Below are 25,720 nucleotides of genomic sequence, written 5' to 3'. Positions count from 1 at the left end.
GTTTTATTTGGTCCAAACTGGTTGTGAAACTGTACGCCATCTAAGACACAGCAGTGCCAAAACTGGCTGTCCAACTGTGTCCTCAGGTCATTGCCATCACTTTACGCAGGGTCTTGCTCCTCCTCTTGGCTGCAGTGATCACAGGGACATGGTGTAAGCTGGATCAGGCCACTGATCAGACCACACACTCTTTAGTTTTCACTGTGACTAAACATGCAAGGCTCAGCCCAGCAGTGCAACATTGCCTGTGCTAGCACAGACAAGCATTGCTTCAGTGGCAGCAAAATCTTAGGTTGATTAAAAAACACACAACCCAAACCCACACCACAAAAAAAATCCCTCCCCACAGCCCCCAAAGAAACAAAAACAAATTAAAAAAAATCACAGTGAAAAGTCAGTCCCCACAAGAGAATTAGCAAGACAGACGGCAAGTTTGTAACAATCACCCTCTTAGCTCTCCAAGTAAAATACACTTTTTAAAGCAAAATCCTAATTATCTGCCAAGTAAAGAAATCTTTTCATCAGAACATTCCTCTAGGATTTTTTTTTTGTTTTCAATCTAAAACAAAGCTCTTATTTTTATTACTCGCTTTCACTTTCCTTTCTTCAAGCAATTGCAGCTCCCCCTCCCGATGCAGGCTTAGGTCAGCAGGCTGGGCCTTGCTGGTTTTGTGAGACCACGTAAAGAGAAACTACCAGCACATCCCCAAATATTTTGCCCTTGAAAACCTAAACCCCCCTACCTCGGGAAAGTTTCAGAAGGTGACCTGCAAGACAGGATGACAGAAAATCTCCCCGCACTGCAATTTTACCAGATAGTCAAACACCTTACATCATCACGTTGGACTGAAACCAGGTCTCGGAACCGTTGCACCTACGTCAAGCCCTGCAGAAGTCGGAGGCTGCGTGGCGGTTGCGTACACTACTGCGATGGTGGATATCCACACACGGCCCTGTCCGACAGCTTGGTTTAACTCTTCCAGAGAACTGCACTATAATCTCAACGAAAACCTGACAGTTGAAATTACAGTCTAAATGAGATCAATGATTATTAATCTCAGATTAGGAATTTTAAACAACCTTTTTATTAACTATTTAAGTATTACAGATTGCCTGTTGAAAGTTTCTTCCAGAACACTTCAGCCAACACAGAACAAACATTTCTGAAAACAAGTTCTCAGCTTCAGTCTCGCCAACAAAAGTCCTAATTTTTCCTCAAAAAAAAAAACCAAACCTGTATTTTTTCTAGTTTCCCCCCTCTTTTTTCTTTACAACAATTTTAAATACTTATTTCTTTGCCATGGGGTGTTTCTGTGGGTTTGGTTTGGTTTTGGTTTTTCTCTTAGTAGAGAAGCTAGGGTCTGATTATCATATGTGAACAGCATTTAAAGACCATCTCTCTCTCAGGCAAGCCCTGCTGAAAGATAAAAAAAGTATTAATTACGCAGCCTCTCACTACAGTCTGGTTCTGTGTTTTCCATACGCAGGGACCTTCAGAGGTGCAAATGCTTTTTATTTTCAGCCGCTGATGTTATCAGGCAGGATTATTCAGAGCCAAACTCTGAGTGAATGGAGGGAGCTGCTGGGAGCTCCCTCACTGCCGCAGGACTCTTTGGTGACCCTGGGCTGTGTGGGGATTTCACCAGCAGCCAGGACCCGCATTTGCAAATCAATAATCCCAGCAGGATTTTGCCAGCCTGGGGAAATCTGCATCTCTACAATTATTTCCAAAGGGTCCTTACCACAAGAATACAGTACTTACGTCCCTTAGTTCAAGTATCCTAACCAGAATGCAACTCGTGGTATTTTGATAAAAATTAGCTTTTTTTTTTTTTTCTCCATCCATTTCATTGCATTGGCAGAATAATATAACTCCAGCATGACAGAGCAAACACACAGCTGTTCATCAAAATAAAGCCGCACCACCCCGGCACAGCACCACGGACGGCACCGCCAGCACCCTGGCACAGCACCACTCCACAGGGCCCCACGGGCAGCGAGGGCCACGGAGCAGTGACGGGGCTCCGGGAGAGCTCTGCACCTCCAGCTCATTGCTCACGGCTTACGCTGGGATTAGAACAGCATTGTTCAAGAGCGATGGGTTGCTACAAATTGGGAAAGGTTAAGGGATGTGATAAAGTCCTGCATTTGTTTTGTATGCCGCTTAAAGCTTAACTGCTCCCTCCCAAACGTCAGCAAGGCAAAGGAAGCCAAATACAAATTAACAAAATATTTTTAGAACAATCAGACTGAGAACGGGAGTTCCTAACACTTCATAGGCACGTGTTGCTGCACAGCCTTTCATCTCATCAGATCCTTTCATTAACTACTACTTTGGAGTCCAAAAAGCTGAATGCAATTAGCAATCCAGAAAAGAAGGAAACACCCTGCTGCACGAGAAAGTAAAATTCTTCAGAGATTATATTATACCACCACAGACTTTTAACAATATTGTCCTACAATTTAGTATTGCCTGTTTGGACAAGCCAGAACCCTATTATTCTGTTGTTAAATACAAAGTACAGACAAACCCAAGTTATATTACAGGCACGGTGGTCTGCAACCTTTCTTCTTCCACTGACATTACGTACGTTGGATGCTACGGCGCAGAGGCATGCAGAACCTCATTAAATCTAGAAGCCTAACACTGGAAGGTCAGTCACCACTAAAGTGAATGTAATCCAAATGAATGTAATCCAAAACTGAGATTAAGGAACTAGTAAAGAACAGTTGGGGTTTTTCTCCATCCTAGAACTCTCCAATGATATTTCTGCTCCCCACACACTGATGACATTAACCTTAAAGTTATTTATGCTGCTGTTCACGCCACAGCTTTACCCTCTGTTCTTACCCTCCACCATGATCCTTTCCCCTTGCTCCGCCCTAGCTCCCTCAATGCATCCTACAGGCTGTCTTCCTTTCTCACCTGAAGCTTCCTTTATAACACCCTGCAACCTCCACCACAGGTCCCCATTCCACTCACACGTTACCTGTTGCAGCCTCACATGCCAGCACTAACCCAGCTAACAGTCAAACCTGTATGCTAAAACAGCTTCGGATCTTTTTTTCCAAACTACTCTGTCCTGACATTCCTTAGTTGCCGTTTTGGCTGCGTCTATCTTGATCTCACAGAAAAACATCTGTGTCCCTCCTGGTAATGGAACTACACTTTCTTTCATAGTCACAACCAACGTTCATCATTGTCATACTATGCAACCCTCAGCCTAATAACCAGGCATCTTGTCACCTCTCCCTATGTCAAATTTATTCCAAATATATACAATTTTGACACTTCTGTCCAGAGCTGTTCTAAGTGTTCCCTTTCCACCTATTTAGCTGTAAGCTTTGAGATTCATGCATCTCACCACGACCTTGCCAAACTTGACCTTACTTGTATATGTTCAGAAACTGTTCCACATATTTAGCCAGACTTCTGTTTTAATTGCTGTTACAGATGCCAAAACAAATCAATCAAATTACTATTTAACAGCTAAATTACCGTGGCTGACCTCACACATACTCCTAGCTGCAAACGTGAAGTAAAATGCAAGCTAAAACTCTCTTTACAGACAAGTCTAGCTTTGGATCTCTGAATGAAGGACTGCCTAAGAGCAACCCATCTATGATCACAGAGAAAAGCCATACAATTACAGTGAGTTTATGACATACATCCACTGGTAATTTCCTCCACATAGAGGATCCAGCCATGACTGTTAGTATAATAGACTTCCTCACTAATGGGAAGTGATGGAGTAAGAGATCATTCCGAAAAGAACACAAGAAAAGACAGCTCTTGCTCATACACAGCAGGTGACCACACCACTTTCCACCACCACCACCCCCAATGTCAGGATGTTATTTGGCATAAAGCTATTTGCCTCTGAGATGAGAATGTACAAGTTAAAGCAGTGAATATACTACCCCTACGGAAACTGTTCCTACAAAATGGCCAAAAAGCATTGTTAATGGCACAAGCAACTACACTTTGGATGCCCTGGAGAGTTAATTGTCATCAACATGTGAGCACAGGTGATAATACTGATGAAAACGTCCAACAGTCAGTATGAAAAGGTTTCCCTGTCTTTATTGCTACTCAGTGGAAATGGAAATTGTCGGTCAGCAAGGCCAGACCTACCTCCACAGGGATCTGTCAAGTGTTCACCTATCTCCTGGCCACAAGACAGACTCTTCTGAGTTTCATGCTGCAAAACTTTCCACTCAAATAGCAACAACCCCCGCCCCCCCCCCCCCCCCCCCTCAGGTTCTCACCATTGTGGATGTGAGTGCTCTGGAGTTAGCAGGAACATGGTTGCAGAGATAAAGCAGTAGCTGCAATGCCTGCCTACAAGCATTCAGTTGGGCCAGGACTCAGCTTCAGCTGGACTAGACAGTATGGAAACCACAATAAAATGGACTAAAGCATCCAAAATTATTCTCAGAAAATAGGTCAGACCAGGCATGAAAACATCTGGGCTTGGCTTGAATCATGAACCACATGAGCAAGACACCCCACTGCTGCCTCCAGGCAGCCAAGCAAAGGAATGCAGAGAAGCATAAAGGTAGGCAGAGGAGTCTCCTACACCCAGATTTTCCTTCTGTATCTTCCTCCAGCAAATGTGCAACAGCCCGTTTATTCTGAAGCTCTTCCTAAGGCCCAGTCCTGTAGGATTTCTAAGGATGGTGTTTCTGGGGCATCAGGCAATGCTTACACAACCACAGCTGGTCAGCCAGCCAGCTCCAGACATGTACTCCCACCTCTGTGGCAAACAAGGGAAAAAGGGTTAAATCATTACAATCCTAGCCTATGTTAGCTTGCACGTCCAACTGGCCAAGACTCTACACACTCCAAGTATCTCTTACTCTGTTACACCAACACACACCTGTTCCCTCTCAACCACCCACAAAGCCAAACCCTTGTTTCAATAAATTACACAAACTGTGACATGGAGAAGTTTATCCCAGTTCTGAGCAGCAAACACACAAGACTTTTGGTACCTGAGGAGCTGTAAAAGCTTGGCTCCTCTGTAACTTCGATGAATCAGTGCCAGCACTATTAACTTTTAGCCTTATAGTATTAAACAAGGCAAGTGAACCAAGAGTTCTTACAAGAACTGCTCACAGAGGTCAAAACACCCTGAAGGACAACTACACCACGCTGGAAGGGACAGATGACAGGGGGAGCAGGCCACTGACCAGCAGCTGTTATTTCCTAGTCTTAACCATGCAAAAAAAGAAAAGAAAAATTGAGGAAACGAGCACAACTGCAGCAATCATTTAAAAATAAATTGCTCATACATTTTAGAAATGACATGACAGGAAGAACAGGTCAGGAAGAGACACAGGACACAGCATATCTATATAATTAATATAACATGGAAAACGGATAGACCATTATACATATAACCTATAGACAAGTTCCAGAAATTGCATTTGCGGTCACCATATATACTGCTAACAAGCATTTCAGCAGTTTTACTTCAGAGTGGATTTAGCCCAGTCCCTCTACTGGAAGCTGCTGCCACCACATGTGGCTCAAAGCTGTCCAGGAGGCTGAGACCTTTACACCCATGTTCCAGGATGGAGCACATTTGGTACACACAAGAAACTGAGCTTGCAGCTTAGTTTCCTCCAGAAGGAATCCAGCACATGCATGCCCAAACCACTCTGCGACTCGTAATAAGTGGAGCTCATCAGGGCAACGAGCTTCAAAAACCACACTGGTGCTCCAAGACAAAACTGATGGAGTTAAGAGCCATAAAGCCATCTGATCCTGAACGGACATTTCACTGACATCCCTTCACCCTGGCTCTGCACCCCCACCCCCACAGCCAGCTGCTGGAAGTAGGCAAGCAGGACTCTTTAGATGTATGTCTGGGGGGTGGGAGGAAAAAGGGAGCTAAGAATTAACTTTTAACTAAAAAAGGGGGGTGTGGGGTGTTGCACACCCAAACAAAACCCCACTGCTACCCAAGTATTAATGTTTAGTTTTACTTTAATACTTCTCAGCCTCTGCAGCTGTCTCCTCTTGCAGTTGGCACTGATCATTGCCAATCTGGGACTTATTTCCAGTGAAGACGGCATTGTTTTATTGGCTACTTAGGCAGCGCATGCACCACTAATGGAGGTTTTATCTCTCCATTTTCCTGTCAGCACAGAACCAGCCAGTCTGACTCTGGTAACATTAAGAATGCTTATTTTTCCCCTATTCACTATCTCCAAGCCAAAACAACATCTGGAACTTCAGCTAGCCATACAAAGAAGAGGGATAGATTAAAACTGGAAAAAGCTACACACCAGCTTCCAGAGCTTTATACATTTCTGCTTGTATCCAAACATCCCACATGCACCTTTCAAAACAGCTCTACTGGGGATGGGGGGGGGGGAAGGGGGGGGGGGGGGGAAAAAGAGTCCCTCATACAGACTCCCGAAGACAATATAAAGCACTTTCCACTTCAAAAGAACCTCAAAAAGGATTATCAGAAAAATAACAGGAACAAAACTGATATGAAAATCTAGAGTAAGAATTTACCATAGCTCTTAAACAAAACAAAGGTGACATACCAGTGACCTAGAAAAGGAAATTAAACAAAGAAATATTACTGGTGTGTGTTACTTGTTAAAGTAATGGAAAAAAAGCCTGGCGCCATTACAGCATACATAAATGTCCCACTTTAACAGACAGCTGTCTCCGGTGTCATTTAAGTATGCTTTTTGCTTAGATCATGTTCAATGAATCATGAAAATCAATACAGAGAAAAAAAACCCACGTAAACCCATGCTGTAGACATGCACAGAAATCGAGCATGTACCAACTAGCACCAGCCTTTTCTGGAGAAAGCTGTGCCAAATAAACACAGACTAGTTTTTCCAACAACATTTATTTAACTCTTAGTAGTTAATTAACAGAAGCTATGACTACTGGTTATTTTCTAACCAGCTATCACATTGAAGAGAATTACAAACTTCAGGCTCACCACCACAGAAATACCCTCCCACCTGCCCACCTGCCTTCTCCCCCAGCAGACAACACACCTAACCTTGGCAAAGACCTGACGTCCAGCACAACTCGGAGCTCCCTGCCACGGGGGCGCATTCGGCATAACTGGGCGCTCCAGGAAAGAGGAGCTGGGCAACTGGCAGCAGCTTTCCAACCACCGCCCACCAGCAACGCCCACCGCCCCGGCTGGTGCTGCCTGCACCGCAGGCCAGCTGCAAAACCCATCCTTGGTCCTGGCCGCAGCGGGCCCCGAGCCAGCACTGCCTCCCGACCCTCCCCACGGTGCCGGCCCTTTCCAACAGCCACACCGCTGTGTGCTAAGCAATGAACGCTGTCAGAGAAGGAATTTTCATTTCTGTAACTCACAGCCCCCCCTGGCCAAATTATACAGTTTATAGTCCTGGGCCACAGGAAGCTGTCTTGCTGCTGAAGTGCTGCCAAATGCAGTATTTTTTTCAGCTGACAATCACATAAATGAATTTGAATGACCAAAGCAGAATAAAGTGTATGTTTTCAGGAGCAAACAAAACATATGTCACGGGTTTCTACATCTAGCAGCAGAGTTTTAACATAACACAGAGTGGAAACCAATTAAAATAGTTCCTGTTGAACATAATCCATCGTGTTGCAAGTGGAAAGAGAGTGCCAACCACTACATTGTACAACCCTTCTAACAAAGTCGCATAGCAATGACAGTTTCAAATAGACATCTCATGCCAACTTCAGCCAACTTTGGAGAAGCAACAACAGCATACACTCAAATGGTAATTTGCTACTAAATACATACAAAAAACCTCTATGCAACACTTCAGAAATTACTACTGTTTTAGCAGATTTTTGCTTTGCACCCGTTACCTACTCCTAAGGCATCTACAACTTATTAGCTATTTCCTTTCTGAAAAGGAGGATTAACTGAAAGCAACAGTAGTCAGAAGCACTGACATTGCAATAGCTGCCCCGCACACCCAGTGCTGCGAACAGCAGGGCTCTCCCACCCCCCAGTGCCCCTGCCATGGCAGGTCTCCAATCCACACTGCAGGCAGCCCAGCACTCCAAATAGAGCTAAGCACCAGCAAGCAAACAAGCAGATTAGAGATAAATAAATTAATTCTTTATCAGTGCTTTTAATACATTATTTTTCTATGTCAGTTGGCTGAATAAACACAGAAATTACTAAAAACATCTCCAAAACTCCCAGGATTGTCAAGTAAGTTTGTATTATTCAGTCAATTTGAGCTAGTAAAAATATAAAAGCCATCCCTACCTATCTGTGCAACAGTCATTTGCCTTTTGTTTATTTAACATCCACCGTGAACAGGGATAAGACTACATTCATTTGTGCTAGAACTTCGGGCTTGAACCGTCTTACTGTTGTCTGCTGGAAGGGACTTCCTTCTTGTCCTGTTCACAATTTTCAGAAACTATGATCTAACATTCCTCACAGATTCCTCAGAGCAAAGACAACTGAGACTGGGGCTTGCAGAGTTTTAACTAACAAACCAGTGAACCTCTACTGCATGAAGTTTGTTGGTCAGGTTTGTTTTTCTGAAGAGCCATTTATACAATTAAACAAAATCTCCCTGCCTAGAATTTTCCTGAATTAGAAGAGCAAAGCAGCATTTTCTTAGTACCCAGTTCATGATGATGCATTAACTGAAATTTAGCTACCTACAAATGTTACATGGCATAAATCATCTAAGGAAAGCACTTAGATTTCTCCTCTTCATTTATTCCCTTATTAACACCATGATCAATTTCACTCACTCCAAGTCATTCAAAGTGATCATTTTCACTCTGCTTTCTGGAATCTCCCCTATCCTTCACCTTCCAGTCCACACACTCCCCTTCTGGCCACCTTCTCTTCTGGCTACCTTCTGCACTAGCAGAACTTCAAGCATACTACATAGCAGATAGTTTTCAAACATCATCACCTTACTTACAAAAGTATTAGACTGAACTTGTGCTAAGTCAAAGAAAGAAGTTATGGGAGGCAATAATGAACAGTGCCTGAAATATTTTGTCCCTCAGCTGTATAGCTGACAGGAATCTGGAGCCTCAGGTCCATCTCATCCAGGGCACCTCAGCAGCAAAAGGCTAAGAAAAGAGGTGACCAACTGCTCCTTCCATCCTGCACACTTTTTTTTTTTTTTTGAAGTAGCTATTATAACTGAATGCAGTGCATGATCTCAAACTTCTTTTTGCTAGCTGTGATCAACACCTCTTCTGTTCCCTTTTTGTCCTATCAGGTTCTGAAGGGTGTAGCCAGGGTGCTAGTTAGCTGTGATCTTTAGTGAGGACACTAAATATGTTCAGCAACATAGCATCCTGAGTTTTGATGAAGACAAGTGTTGCTGGACACAAATTAACACTGATCCACAGATATAAAAACAGTTCTGCAAGAAATGTAACTACTAACAACACATCTTTAAATAACAGCCCTTCTAAAAGATGACTTCTTACCTGCACCTGTTCAGAAGGCTGTGTATTTGTGGACCTGTGACTGTACATTACTTTCCAGTTCTCCTCAAGCAGTGATTAAGCTATACACCTCACTGCTGCACTCAACAGTCTATCTTCTTTCTTTAAAATCCTGCAACTGTTATACACCTGTATGACCAGAGGTAGACAATCTCATATTAGCACCACGTGCAAGCCAGAGAGCATAAGACAGTTCTTGTCTACAAACCGCTGGGAACAAGAATTCTGAGCAACAGCTCTGCTCGATGGTCTGCATTTGACCATATCAATGCAGCCTTAGCTCACCTGTCACCAGCTAAGGAGGAAAGAGTAAGAGACAGCTCCGTCATCACCCGTGCACAAGTCTGCACTGCCATCACACTATGACTCAAGCACCAGCAGCAACACCAGCTCAGTGCAGGCAGACTGAGCCACAGTACAAAGCCCAAAAACAGCAAGGTTCCCACAAGCAGGGCTGCAAAGAAATCAAACGGCTTCCAAACAATTTTGTGGTAAACTTCCTAGGGGCAGAGTTGCTAAACTAGCAGTTCTGGGGAGGGTTGTATGAGCTGGGGATCTTTGCAGGTCTGCACTGCTCCCAAGGAGAAAACAATCCCTGGCCACCTGAAAATCCAGCCAGTCTACACAAGCTGCTTCAGGCAAGTAACCCTGCACAGAGTTACTCTAGCACTATACGGAGTATTTCCATCCTTCCTAGACTTGCTCCAGTTATCTCCACCGCAGCTTTAGGGGCTGTGTTATGCCACACTGGTATTAGAGGAATTTTCCTATAGAAAGGTAAAGGTTTCTTTGGACCTTCCACACTGCTTTAACAATTCATCTTCATCCCCCTCACGCTCTCTTCTTCCTCATATTCAAAATCTTATTCTTAGAAATGTGTAAAATTACAGTGACGTTATTTCATAGCACATCATACCCCCAACCCTTCTCAGCTCACGCTGGGCAAGTCCACAGAATGAATATCCAACACCCCTGAATACAGACACGCTCACCCTTTTGCTGCAACCACCTTACTTGAACAGGGAACTCTGTACTCAGGGTGGGTGCACGTAACAGTTTCTTTGGATATTATTGGGGTGGGGAGGGGGCGGAGTACAAAAATGCAAAATAGTGGGAGCATACGATTCAATGAAAAGCTAAGCAAAATTTGAGGTTTAAGGGGAAAAAAAACAACAAACAAACAAAAAAACCCCTCCACCATTTAGTATTTTACCTGGTTTTCTGAAATTTTTAAAACAGCATTTTACATTTGCATAGGTAGAATATTCATTTCAGGTTATGGTATGTATTTAAATACTTGCAAGGCGATCAAGGCAATTTAAATTACCCAGTTGAGTCACACTTTAACCAATTTTACATCCGATTTTGCACTTTTTTGTTCTTTTCTAAAGCAAGGTTAATTATTGTGGGATACAAATAAACATATTGTTAAGACTAACTGAACACAAACTTCAAAGACCAAGACCATTCCCCAGGGAGAAAGGCAGCCTTGTTATAACAGGGGATGGAAGGGAAGATGATGACTTTTTGACTGCTGTTGAGAGCATGCTGTGCTGGCTTACAGTAATGAGGAGGGCCAGCCCCCAAAGTTACTTCTGCTAATCTTTTGCTTACCCCAATCAAGAAATCAGGCAGAAGAGATGCAAAAGGTGTGTGGAACAACAGACAGTGAGAAAGAAACAGAGCAAACATGCTGTGAGGGAAGCACAGAGCATGGGAAGGAAGGGGGCACAAGGGCAGTTCACATGAAAGAGCAGTAAAGTCACAGCTCTTTACATTGCATTTGGCTTATTTCACTCACCAAGGCTTAACCAAAGCAGCTCCATGCCACTACCTTTAATATCAAGGAAACTAGGTTCCTAGTTTTTATAGTTCACCAGGTTATCATTAATAGAAAGCCATACATTTATTTCGATTATTCACTCTTACAAGTAGAATATTTCGGAAGTCCACTTTTAACTGGAAAATAGGATTACAACAGCTTGACTGTGCTAATTATACAAGAAAGATTTTTCAAAACATTTTGCTATTAAAACCCATTCATTAGACAAAGGACACTGTACCTGCAGTAACTGAACTAAATTAACCAAAAACCAGCTAGTTGACCTTGTCTGGATGACCCGGGGGTGTGGGGCTGTAAGATCATTTTGCCTCTCAGTTCATAGATCAGATGGAAACACGCGGGTCTGCTTTCTGAAGTCCCAGCTGACTTCCCAGCTCCCAGCCTGCAGAGTGCAGGCAGAGGTGCTGTGCGCCCAGCCAGGCAGCAGGATCAGCACCGCCGTACCTGCCTGCACCCATCCCCTTCAGCCGCCAGCACCTGTCAGTCTGTGTACCATCTTCAAGTGGAAGATTTGAAGAACTTTTTAGAAACCTCTGAAATGTCTTAGACTGGGAGGGAACATTTAGTCACCTTTATATCATCTTCATTACACAGCTGGGGCAAGCATTTAATAAAGTTTATTTAGTATTTACTGTGTTCTTTTATGAAAAGGAACAGGCAAACAAAAATACAGATTAAACCCAAAACAGTTCAACCATTTAGGTTAATTTTAGCTTTTATACTTTAAACGCACAACAGCAAAGGTGAAGTCTATTCCTTCAGGACCTCAGCCTCAGTAGTGCTTCAGGGGCGGGTTAGCTGAGGGATTAAAGTCTCATTATTTCCTCAAATTCTTCCAGACGTCCAAGTTTTAGCTTTGTAGTTTCTAACTCAATTCAAAGTAAAATCAAACGCTAATTTTTTTTGCATGTTTTACAGGGAAAAATCTTTACTATGTTAATTTATTTAAACATTTTAAATTACATGCAACAGAGAAGACACTTTTGCAGGTTCTTTGTTTTATAAGAAAAGTGGCCTTTCAAGATCAGAGAACCCACAGAATCTCCTATTATATTTAGATACTTAAATATTTCCTCAGTGTCTCAAGAAATGGATCAATACTATGGCAGAAAACCTGCTGTACTTTTTTCTTATTATGTGAGAAACTCATTTTAATACTAAGCTATAGCTCATGGTTAGCTATACAAGCCTAATTTCTTTCCTTTGGTGTTGGTTTGATTCTTGACACAGTAGCTACCGCAGCCTTCTTGAGCATAATTTTTAATATATTATCTTTTTGGATAAACTATACTTTTTCCTTCAGTTTTTAGAACAAAAGACAACTGTGTATCGGCTGTAATCCTAAGAACAATTTGGGTAAAACAAAAAATAAGCTGCATCAAGCTGTCAACCAACACATTTAACAGACTCTTTTCTCCATACAATTGTGATGTGTAAATTGAGAGTGTTAAATCAGACATTACTGGCTTGTCCAACATTCATTTTTTAATTACTGTGCCATTATGAACTGGATCTGGGACACTGTTCATCCTACTGGGACGTTTAGCAGTGCCAACGGAGCACACAAAAACCACCCTGCGGCACTTCCCCATCTCTGTGCAGATCCACCTGGAGCACAACACAAAGGACAAGGAAACCTTCAACATAAAGCTATGACAAACATTAACCTAAAAAATAAACTGTTACTTATGCACCTGTTACAGGAAGGCTATTAACACCAAAAGATGAGCTATAGAGAAACTGGTAGAACTGTTCCCAAAGCACCTTCAAGGGCTAAGGATAAGCAGGCACATTTTTGGTATGCTACATGTTCATGCACCAACTTTTACAACTGCAACATGCTCATTTTCAAAAGAATCCCCCACTTCACTTACAACCAAACACACCTGTGGGACTGAATCAAGATCAATCATGTCAAAAAAAGCCTTAACACATTTGGAAAAACATTTCAGAACTTTGAGGGGAAAAAAATACATTTCATATCCTTTCACACTACTGGCACACCAAACCCTCAGAGACTTCAATTTACAGCTAATTGTTCACTTCTGTTTGCGGTTTTGTTTTGGGGTGGTTTTTTCTTTTCCTTCATGTTCCCATTGGTCAGCATTTTAGAGACTTCTTCTATGCACACTTAACCACCATGCAAGAACTTAGCAGATGCTCACCAAGCCCTACTCCTTTGATGGACCCTGAAGTTCACCCTGCAGAGGGTCACTGCCAGTGCAGTCCACGCAAGGGAGACTGTCAGGCCTTCAGCCTTCACACCATGCGGAGCCGTTTGCTCTCACCTCCCATCAACAAACAGTTGCTAAAAACCATGGTCCTCACCCTATGAGATGTTACGTGTGCTACTGTGATTGTCTTACCTGAACAGTTCTTAAGTCAAACATGCAATCCAACGCCATCACACTTCTTCTGACTTGCCACCATGGTGCTGTGGTACTGTGGCATACCAGTTAGTGCATCAACTAGGACATGGTGACTGCACAGTAAACACCAAAACACACCACCTGACATTCCAGTAAAATGTTTTCAGCTCCTATTTTACCCATATTCATGAAACACCATGTGTACACACAGAGCTGAACAGCACCAATCAGCAGCTGATGAGCAGCAACTTATTTTGTTATGGATACTCAGCCCAATGCCTGGATTCTGCCATTAACCCCTCTCATGGCGACACAGAGGGGTCTCATAAAGCCTGCCTGAGTGTCCCTCTCTCACCTCTACCCCAACCAATTACTTGTATCTAAAAAGAGCCAAACTATCTCAGTTTTCCAGAACTCGCCTGACAGAAGGGGAGATCTTCACCCCCAGCACATGGGTTCTTCACCCTATAAACCTTGCAACCCTGGTGCCAGGGCTACCTCCAGTTTGCAGGCATTTGAATTCTAAGCTGAAGACCCTATGCAAAGCAGGTTGCAATGGCTCTTCAAGTTCCAAGCTGGTTCCAGTCTCACTTATACAGGCAGTTACCTACACCTAAATTCTGTGGTCCTCTTTGCCCAATATTCCCTCAGGTCTCCTCCAAAGCTTGTTGAAAGAGGCTCCTTTGCGCTCCCACATTCTCCACAAAATCCTCCAGTTTCCCCAGCTGCTGTGAAGTCCCACAATCCTACAAAGGCAGCCATCCTGTTACGGATCTTTCAGGAGCACAGAGAATACTCTTTAGAGCAAGGACCATGTGCTACTCTCAACTAGGTAGCAATGGGGGGGGGGGGGGGGGGGGAGAAAAAAAAAAGCCTTCTCCACTCACCCCAAACTATCAGGTGCCAGCAATCCTGCCAGAAGACAGTCAAAAGCTATGAGCTAGGCTCCTTCCCTCCCCAGAAAAGGGGGGTTTATCAATCTGTGTTGCTTTCAGTCATCACACCCATGTGTGAAGAAGCACGTTTGCTTCTCTTTCCAGATTTTCCATCACAGCCAGGAAAAACTTTGTATCTTCCTCTTGGAAGCGGGAATCTGCTGGTAACTTCAACCAGGTGTCAAAAGAACCATCAAGTACCATGAGAGAAATGCTGCAGTCTTTCAAAAGCTGCAAGTTAAAGGCTTCCCTACATCAGAAAATACCCAGAAATGTTTCTCACTGTTCCTTGCAGGAACAGTGCAGTGCTCACAGGAAACTCCCTTAGCTCATACAAGCACCAATGCTGCAGAGCAACAATGACAAGAGGACTCTGTGCAGAGGGACAGTAGCCTCTGAATTGCATCTACTTCACTTCTGAATAGCCTCAAAATATAAACAAGCTCTCAAAATCCCTTTCTTTTGTCTTCATCTGCCACTGTGTTGATGTGCTGTGGCTCTATTAACCCAGCCTTGCAGAACAACTTCAAGTTAATTCACCTTTTCCATTTGCTTTAATCCACTCCCCAGAGCTCCATATCCAGTAGATATTTATTTTAAAGCTAAGCCAAAACCATTCAAATGCTAACATTTCAGGGCCTTCAGTACTCTTGTTTGCATGCAGTAGGGCCTCTTTTAGAATAAAGAGCATCCACTTTGGGAACTAAACCAACATAATTATAATTGGTCTACACGTCAAAGCTTTACAAATCCCCAGACTGGGAATAAAGCAAGTTTTACTCCTAGCAAACCCTTTGTTAAGGAAGGCATAAAACTGCAATGCAAACTCAGAAACACTGATTTCTCACCAGAGACTCCAGTAACTGCATAAGAAAACCGGGAGCTTCTAAAAGCAAGTTTGCTCTTCTGGCTCATAACTGCATGTCATTGTGGCCTTCTTAATGAAGAAACAAGACAAAGTTCCCTCAAAATCCTGGACGCTGCTGTACAGGAGAGTCCAATAAATATTTTATTTGAATATCTAACCAACATCCAGGAACAAATCCCAACTAAAAAGATTAAGTCAGAGACTTTTCCACTCATTAAAAAAAACGCCACCTGCACAAGGTATGGAAATACCTTATTTTTTTTAAATGGTATTTTAATGGCGCTTAGGGGTTTATTTCCATAATTTAGGAACAGTCATATTGATGCACTCATTCTTCAAAATATTATTTGTGTGGTAAGGAACGTGTATGGAGGGAAGGGTCCAAATAACTTCAGATTTTAGAACAGGTTTTGCAGAACAATTATGCACAAGTTTGCTTCATAGGTATGGACATGAGTCTTACAAATGTGTAAAATGCCTACACAAAGACAGAAAAAAACACGCTATTGTTTAGGCAAGTTGGAACATGTTACTCATTTAGATTATTCTCGACTCAAGGTTGATGCAAACATGCCGGGTCCACAAACACACACACAAGTGTCTTTCTGGCACATTTGTAGAGGCGTAATTGAATATCAACTAATGTGAGGTTAAGAGAGATAGTAAAAGCAGAGGCAAGGAATTGGTCAAGAATTTTCAAGAAGCACACAGTGCTGACAACAAAAGCCAAGGGGCAGGATCCAGGAGAACAGACATGGAGGAAAGACCAAGTTACGACATATTCAAAAAATAGGAAGCTGCCAGCCCCACTCCAAGCTGTGCCTTTCTTTACTGGTGCTGCACATGCAGGAATTTGGAGGTAGGGGTAACATCTCATGTTTCTTTGCAATCTTTTAGGTGGAGGTTTTTCTTCTATCCCAGTGACTTGAAATAACTTGCATGTTTCTTTCTGGACAGAGAAAGGTTCAAATTATGCAAAGCTACTGGCGGACAGCCAACACTCAAATGATTTAACCTTCATCACAACCACAAAAGTAAAGACGTATGTCTGCTCTTACACTGACTTGTGTTTGGTTAGCTAGTCTTAACAGAAAGGGCTTCTAAACCGCAGCAAAAGCATTCTGCTTGAGAAAGAGGAATAACTGCATCAACGTAAGGCCCTACACAAACTCTTTCAGTGAGGACAGCTCCTGAATCAAGATAAGCAGAGATGGTCCCACACCACATTTACACCTAGTTACCCTCAAGATGAAAAGCAGGCAGAGTGAAAACTGACATGCAAGCATATTTTTATCATCATCATCATTTCATTTAGACTCAGGATGCACACAGGTTTTACAATTTGTTCGAAAACTACAGGTCAAGTGGAATAAAAATTACTTAGATCAATGCCCAGTAAGTAAAAATTAATGTCCAAAAAAGAATTTCAGCCTAAGCTTTCCAAATATTTATTTTTCTAGTGTAATCACAATCACCAAAAGCACCCCCTCAATTTTTTTTATTCACTAGCATCAGCACTTTTTCATGAGCTAGGAGTCCATCTAAAACACTTTCTATTATCGCTTAACCTGAGCCAGTATTTAAAAGCCAAAGTGAAAATAGTTTTTAAAATGCACAGCTTATTTTAATTCCATTCCTAAGTGGATATAAATTAGCCGGTTTAATACTCAGAGTAGTGCACTACAGGTGGTATATCTTTTTATTCTGACAACAGAATATAAGTCGTCACACACATTATATTACTACAGGATTGACTGCCACATAAAATCCACTGCCAAATCATCCTATAGCCTGGGATTTATCCAGCCCATACAAGTCAAAAATCGATGTTTTAGCAGGCTGCTACACAGAACTGCAGCTTCAACAGGCAGTTACACTTGAGCACCAGTAAAGAGTGTTATTTAACTGATAAAAACCAAAAAAATATTACTCCTTATGAAGTCAAGAAGAGTTTCAACATCCAACATGGACCTGATTTTTTATCAACAATAAACAGCCTGCAAGGTACCATCTATCTTTTCTCCAGCGTAACAAGATACAATTAATTTATTCTCTTAAACCAAACCATTATCTTTTCATTTTATTTTCTCTTTTAAGATGCAGCTTTAAAATGACTTAATTGTTGCAGTCCACCCACACAAACACAGGAGACAACTTTATTGCAGCAGAGAGCCCTAAATAGCACCGTCTGTTTTAGGCTGACTAATACAAACATGCATTTTGTTTAATTTTACATTTGTTCCTAGGGAGATTTAGATCTCTTCTACCTGCAATTCAATACCAACTGACATCGTAGGAAATTATCCACCCCTAAAGGGATGAGTAATGCAGGCAGATCTGCCATCATGCGCAGTGTCTCACAGAGGATGGGCTGGCTTCCATGCTAGTCACAATCCTTACAAGAAGGAAGGGCAGGCAGGCATTAAGAGCTGTGGCCCAAAAGCCATGGCATGCAGAACTTCCAAAATATGTGTGTGCAAGCACACCCCATTTTAATACCCTGGGCCAAGAACAAGCAAGTGGCAAAGACACCTGCAGGAACTCTTCCAGGGGAGTGGATCACACCAGCTCTGCTCTGGGACTGACAAACTGGGCCATGCAGCCTTGGTCACAGCTGGCAAACTCAACACACCCACACGGCACATAAGTAAGGCAATGGTTTTCACAAACACATAAAGTTAGCACACACAGTCCTCCACATCTGCCCAGCCACTCATACCCTTAGAGATCCCTCCTTAGCACCAGCACAAAAAACCCAAAATAACCAGGAATTAATCCAAGTTGGGACTAATCTGGCAAAGACAAAGTTTTAACCAAATTAATGCCTTATCCAGTTCACCACATGGCCATAGAGATGCCAGAACAGGAGAAAAAACAACCCATGGAGAGGGACAAGCATGACTACTTACTTCCCTGGCATTAGTAGCCAGCGAAAAGGCTTGCACAATCACAGCACCAACTGCCTAGAACTGCCCAGCCAGGAACCCCAGGCCATTCAGAGGAAGGTTGGAGGGGCCTGCTGAGGCACACCGACTCATGAAAGCAGAGATCAGCAACTTGCAGGACTTCAAAAGGAAGCCGCTTCTAGCCTCCAAGCTATCCACCCAGCCAAAGGCAGCTGTCGAGAAGCTGCCAACCTGCTCCTACTGTTGCAGGATACTTGCCAGACAAACAGCAGACCTGCAATTAGAAGAGGTGTTTGTTGGCCTCTCTTCTGCAGCTTATTAGCAGAGAAGTAAGGGTTATAGTCAGAACAAGAAATGCCTGACCTCCAGTGAGCACAGCTAGTTACAACTGCTCTGCAAGACGAGGAAGAGGTCCTTCCATTCAACAGAGGATGGTCGTGGCTTCAGCATGCCAAGGAGGAGTGTTCCAGGTACTTAGGACAGAAGGTTAAGAACTGCAGCATCATCTCCTCTTCTATAAAAAGGCCTAGATAATAGCCACTGGTGTTCCCCTCCACCATCTCCTACCTCCATCTTTTGTTTATTCCAGACAGGGCAAATGAAGGGTCCAACATCTGCCCTGCACTGTCACCAAACTGGAGGTCTTCCGTTTTAATAAGCTTTTCCTAATGAAGCCACAGCCCTCCTTTTCCTAAACCAGACTTGAATTAATTTATAACAAGCTACAGACACTTACATATGCATCTTTTCAGAAGCACTGCAGGTAGCGAACAGTAACATGATTTGAAACCTCCAGGAGCATTTCAAAAAGGGGAGATGCACTGACAAAAATTACTTCTGGCCACAGGCAACCATTTTTCAGGTCAACAGGAGAACGAACAACAAAATGTACACCTAACTCAACAATAATCTGCTGACTCCAGAAGAGGCTAGTAGCAGATACTTAGAAAGAAGTGTAAGGACACAGCATGCAAAGGTCATTCTTCCACGCTACTCTGCCTGCCCCAACCCTATCCTTTCCCATCAAAGGTAAATTCCCAAACCCCAAACTGCACCTGGATCACTGCATTTAATGGTCCATCCACAGGCCTACAAACATATGCAACTTCCTTCTTAAAAAAAAAATAAAGTCTCTTGAATGTCCCACTGCAGTCATTCTATAACTTAAGACACACACAAAACCTACAATTTTGAAACTGCTGACTATTGACTACACATGGCATTCCTTATTTCTTACATAAGAAATAATGCAAAATCATCACTTCCCATTTACTCTCACTGCAGTTATTACTTTAAGACCTCTATAATATTTCCTAACAAACATTTCTTTCCTCAGCAAAAAAGTCAGTTTATCTAGACACACTGCATCTACACCATCTCACAAAGCTTTGCAGAACAAGACTGATCCAACCCCACGTAAAACTAAAACAACAGGTCCTGAGCATAAAGAAACTGCAGATCTGAAGGACAAGGAGTTACCCTAATTGCTTAGAGACTTGTGCTGCCTTCGTACTTAAACAGAATAGAGCATGATCACTTGAGGGACATTGATCTCGGGGGCTTTGGAGGTGTTTAAGAGCTGGTGGCACGCTAATTTCCGAGCATAAAGTATGCAAAACATGTTCTAACCAGAACTGGGCAGAATCCTGTGTCCAACAGGCCCTGGGATCCAACACACTGCCCAGCCTGCCAGGCACAGCCACCAGGCCACAAAGCAACGCTCGTGGCCAGTACTGGTTCAGCAAACAAGGTGGAGTTCCAGCAGCCAGGATGAATTCAGCATGAAATGAAAGAGCAGATCAAAAGAACCCTTTTTAAAGATGGGACCGCATAATAACTGGCAAAGACTGTGATCCAGCCAGCACCTGATGTTGACTATTCACCTGCAGATGAATCATAAGGTCAGTTCTGGCCTTCCAGAAGAAAGTCAGCATCCAAACTGCTAGCAAAGAACATCACCAAATTACTAAAGTACATTACCTCTTTCTTTCACATAAATAAGCACTAACGTACTTACTTCATTAGGAATATCAGCACACTCTTGATGTTTCTTCCAAAAAAATTATTAGGATCCCACAGAATTAATGTCAAAGGCTAGATTCAATGCTATGTTATAATCATAGTTAGTTCACCACAGATCTTGTTATGAGAGTAAAACTTTGAGAGCATGTACTGAATACCAGCAAGACTTACAACTGCAGATCACTTTGGAATAGAACCTGTGAACACTGAGTTGTATACACGTAAGGGCAAAAGACCGTATTTTTAAGGAACATACTACCCATCAGATGAAACTGGGTCATGTGCATACTCATGGTCCAGTATAACAAAGACACTATTTCATCACAGCTACTTATTGCTATTTGACTATGCAGCTATGTTTTTGAAAGCATTAGTCTAAAACTGTGTTTTGGCTGCAAACACAGTGAAGAAAAAAGGAATTTCTTGAAAGCATTTCCATAGAATTCCATACACATTTCATACTCAATAGCATTTTTTAAATTAACGATCCCGTAACACTTTGTAAACTTACATGAATTCAGCTTTCCAACACTGCTTAGAAATACCATCATTCCTTATTTTACAGATATGTAAAAGATGTGACTTTCATTGTTAATGGGTAGTCACTGAACTTGTCTACAGCAGGATTTAAAAGGTGCTTTTTTTAGACAGTGATGGTTACCTTTTAACTTACATGCTCTAAAACTGCGTCAGTCTTGACCACCCTCAAGACTCAAAACAAATAAGCTATCTCCTAATACATGAGCATACCCTCATCAAGGCCTGCAATCCACCCCAATGGATCTCCATGAATTCTCAAACACAGAGAGGCTGGAAGCCAGCAATTATCAGTTGGAAAACTACTGCATTCAACACCACCACAGTAATCTGTAGCTCTATATAGCTGCACAGGTGAGCAGACTAAGATTTTAACCTATTTATACACAGGAGATAAAAGATACAAGAACTGATAATGAGATGCCCATTTCAGAGTTCAAATACCTAAGAATGCAAGTGAATTCAAGCAACTTTGGCTTTGGTGGGGGTTTTTGTTGGGGTTTTTTGGTGTGGTTTTTTTTTGGTCAGGAATGAGGGGGCTAAAAGGTTGCCTAATCATTTTACAACGGCTGTCCCTAGATCCTATTTTAGCATCAGGCTTTCATTAAGTTTAAGCATGACTTCAGAGTACCAGCTGGTCAAAAAAACTGAAAGAAAAAAAACAATAAAAAAACCAAACAACCCACCCACAACACCCCACTGGTGTTCGTTCCCCCACCTATGTTCTCTTCCTACCTCAAGAGCTTTTTCGCTGCTGAAGCCCACTGTGTTCTTTCCCAAGAAGCATGCAGCTTGTGAAAGAGCAATGCTAGGACAGAGGCGGGGGGGGGGGGGGTTGCGGCGAGATTCCTCTAAATGATTTTTATCCCTCTCCCAGACTCATTTGCATCCCTCCCAAATGAGCTATTGGATGCCTCTGCTGTTGCTGTGTCTCGCAGTTTTGGCAAGACGATGCAAGCCTCAAATCCTTCCCTCCTGGCCGCAGACTGCAGACAGGCAAAGGATCCCATGTCGAGTTACACTGCCACATGCCCTTCCATCTCCCCCAGCCCTGGCCACCAATCCCTTTGTGTTCCCTTACAACTGCAATGGAACTTACTGACCGCTGTCAGGCTGCGGACACGTACAACGCAGCCTGTGAAAAGGAACACAGGAAAAGAAATCTTTTCCATAGGCTTGGGATGACAAATTTCATTTGGAGAGCTAGCCTCAAAAATAGATAAGTTCTACAGGAAATGGCTATTTTTAGCCCTCCCCTTTCACCTCAGCTCCTCAACACATTCACATTCTCCTGCGGAAGAATCTTTCTAAATAGTGTTAGAGGTGAGCTTTAGCAGGTCACCTCAGCAGAAAAAAATGCAACCAACTTAATATACTTATGATTGCTTACACTTCTGTATTAACATATATCAAATATCCAACTAGTAAGGCATAAAAAAAAAAAATCTCACATCCCAAAGTTAGTTAAATTGTAAGCTCCCAGAACATAATATGGCCAACGTTACTTCATGAGTTAAGTCCACAGATGATAAGGCTGAACCCTTCACGTCTTCACAGATACTTTTGGAACTAAGGCAGCCATCGTATTTTCTACGAAGAGTATAAATATTTAAGTAAGAACCTCAACAGCTACACAACCAAAATACTTCCAGTTTCCTAAGGTACATATAAAAATAAGTCATCAGAAAATGAGTTAGCAACTCATTTTACTTACTGTGCAAAGGAATTTATACAGAGACTGTTGCCCAGGAGTCTGGAAACATCATCAGCGCCAGGTCAGTAGGATTTCCCTTTCTGAGCTTGCAACTTTGAAATACATTATAAGACTTAAAACTAAAAATATGTAACAGTTTTCTTCCCTCAGGCTCTTTCATTTAAATAACAGCCTGCCCTTCTATAGTTTTGGCCTAACGATGATTTAGGCCTGTAAAAGCTGATTATTTACAAACTGAAATGGTTGAGGGGTAATCCAAGTCACAGCAACAAGCCTTAGTCCTGAAATGGAGACATAAGCAGACCAAATGACACACACCTGTCATTACAGTTTGAGAAGACAAATAAGCAAAGATTTGCAAGCAGTAACTACTCCCAAGTCCTGTGCCATCAGGCAAGGAGCAGCACCCCTGCAACTAAGCAAAGGAATGCAGATCTTATCCCAGCAAACAAAATACCGAGATGGAAGGCAAACCTCTCAAAACATTGCACGCACTTAACACCTCCGAGGGAGAGCACAGTGCATACAGGAACTTTTTGTTCCCCTAGAACAGAACTGCAACACCTCCTCCAAAAAGAGAAATTATGGTCATCAAAGGAACCAGACGCGCACTTGAGAGCTTTCCACATCCAGGATTCCAGGTTTCACTGATTTCAATTGCAAGGCAACCCAGGACTCTTCAAACAGTATTTGACCTTCAAGGACAGAACCTGGGGAGTATTTACAAAGTAGCTGCTGCATTCCAGGTCACTACTGTTTCTCTGAAGATGAAGTGTAAGGATCACAGCAAAGATCCTATTACAGGAAACAAAAGAAAACTGAAGATTTAAAAATAGACCTGTCACTGCCCACGGCAAAGTGCTACAACCATAGGAGTGTTCTTAAACGAAAGGCTGGGATCCTTGACAGATGAGCTTCAATGCTTATCATAAAACCATGAGATCTGAGGAAAGAGCCTGTTTTCTTCTGAATGCTCAATGCATCATTTCTGAAAAGTGTTTTTACACAAAAGTGCCAGGTCTGCAGCTCAGTACAGAAACTGAAAGTTTCCACATCAGGATGCCACCAGTAACACAGCTTCAATGAATTAGTCCCTCCAGCACACCTACATAAACCTCTACTCTTTCAAAACCTGCTGAGGACAAGTGTGTCTCTCAATTTCGTGAGAATAAAGTGGTTTAGCCCCAGTTTGCTGTAAAAGTGCTGCCAGAAATTAGTTATTTTAACACATTTTCATAGACAAACACAGTTGGAAAGACTGCCCAGGCAGCTTCTCCAACTATATTCATGTCCCAGATTTCACAGACCAGCATGTGGTTTTAAAAGCCTTGAGGTTAATACACAGATCTGAGCAGGCTGAAAGGATGACTGCCTGCTTCTAGAGACCCGTCCTCCATCACCAGCAAAAGTCTTGACAGGAGTTTAGGCAAGAGTCCCACCATCCCCTTTGTTTCCTCCTAAAATTCAAAGCTGCATGGCTATAAATAAGTCAGCCGACTGGAACCCCTGCTGCCTCACTGTGCAAGGTAGAAGTGCCTTTAACAGACTAATATGCACAAGAGACCTGCAACCTTCTCCTTCCTATCAGACCAGGGACCTTCAGCACGTTGACATTAACGACGCCGGCACGGCCACGCTTACAGGGCTCGTTCCGATGTAGCACAACTCTGCACCTCCGATTTGGGTAAGTTCACGTAGGTTTGGAAAAGGAAAGGAAACGGGCCCCAGACCGCTGCCCCGCTCCGCAGGCACGGCAGCCCGGTTTACCGGAGCCCAGAGCAACACCGCTAACCACTACAGGCGTGTTCTGCCACAGCCACAGAGACCAAAATCCTTTGTGTCTCTCCCTGCAGTCCAGGCACAACTCCGTGCGGGTGATGCGGCGAGACCCGCTGCTGAGGAACGCCGCGCCCCCCGCCTTCCCTTCCGCGGGACAGCCGCTCGCTCCCGAAGCCCCCCGGGCAGGGTGCGAGCCCCCCAGCAGCCCGCAGGAACAGTCCCGCCTGCGTCCCGCGGCGCTCCGCGGCCAGGGGCGGCCGGCCGGGCCTGCAGCGGGAAGGGGGGTGGCGACCGAGGCCCCCCAGCGTCCGCCCGGAGCGCCCGTGACGGCCCCCAGCTCCACCGGCCGGCCCCCAGCCCCACGGCCCCCCCTCGGCCGGTCAGCGGCGCGGCTGAGGCGGCTCCGCCCGCAGCCCCCCGGCCCGGCCCCGCTCACCTCCTCATCGCGGCGGCGGCGGTCGCGCTAGGGCCGCCGCGGCGGGCTAGCCATGGGCGGCGGGGGCCTAGGCCCGGCGCTCGCCCTGCCCGCGGCCCGCCCGCATGCCCGCGGCAGCGCCGAGCGGCGGCGGAGCGCTGACAAAGGGGACGGCGCGGCGGGGGCGGCGGCGGCAGCGGCGGCGGCGGCAGCGCCCCGCCCCGCCAATGGCCGCCGGCAGCCGTCACTCCCGGCCCGCCGCGTCACTTCCGCCCGCGGGCCGGCCCCGGCGTGAGGGAGCGTGAGGGGGCTCAGGGGGCGCATGGCCGCTTCCTTCTGTTACCGTGCGGGTGAGGCAGTGAGCAGCGAGGACCCAAACAGCCACCGGCCTGCGGGGCAGCGTGGCCCGCAACAGCGAGGGCCGGCAGGAGCGCCGCTGTCTGGCCCAGGGGCAGGGTGGCCACCGGGCCGCGGCCCCGGCAGCCGGGAGTGCGCCGTCGGGAGCAGAGGGCCGGCGGCTCCCCGACCCCGGCAACGGGAGCGCGCCCCGCCGGGCCTGAGGCGCGGCAGCTGCGCCGTGCGGCTGCCCTGGGCGAGGGCGTCTCCGGCTGCCCCAGGCCCAGCAGGCCCGCGGCGTCCGGGGGCCGCAGGGGGAGCCTGCACAGGCAAACGGCCGCCGCTTCCTTGCCTCCCCTCATGCTCCAACGCTGTCACCCCGTCATAGAGCCTTCTAGGTTGGAAAAGACCTTTAGATCGTGGAGTCCAACCATTAACCCAGCACTGCCAAGCCCACCCGTAAACATGTCCCTCAGCGCTGCATCTTTTAAATACCCCCAGGGACGTTGACCCCACCACCC

The 25,720-nt window shown here is 44.4% G+C and overlaps 1 protein-coding gene across 2 annotated transcripts in view; it reads right to left on the bottom strand.

Annotated features, from left to right (window-relative positions):
* Window positions 1-25,050, bottom strand: part of ACVR1 (activin A receptor type 1) — a 68,001-nt gene extending 42,951 nt beyond the window's left edge. Inside the window, exon 1 of one of the 2 annotated variants that reach the window (XM_037397518.1) lies at window positions 24,885-25,050. In XM_037397518.1, the coding sequence (XP_037253415.1) occupies window positions 24,885-24,892 (8 nt within the window). In that variant the 5' untranslated portion in view covers window positions 24,893-25,050. The remainder of the gene's footprint in view (window positions 1-24,884) is intronic. The other variant, XM_037397517.1, reaches the window with a different exon arrangement.
* Window positions 25,051-25,720: the final 670 nt, after the last annotated feature.

Source organism: Falco rusticolus, chromosome 8 (genome assembly GCF_015220075.1).
Source record: "Falco rusticolus isolate bFalRus1 chromosome 8, bFalRus1.pri, whole genome shotgun sequence".
NCBI lineage: Eukaryota > Metazoa > Chordata > Aves > Falconiformes > Falconidae > Falco > Falco rusticolus.
Note: the sequence above shows the minus strand (reverse complement) of the source record. Positions and strands in the feature narration are given on the sequence as shown.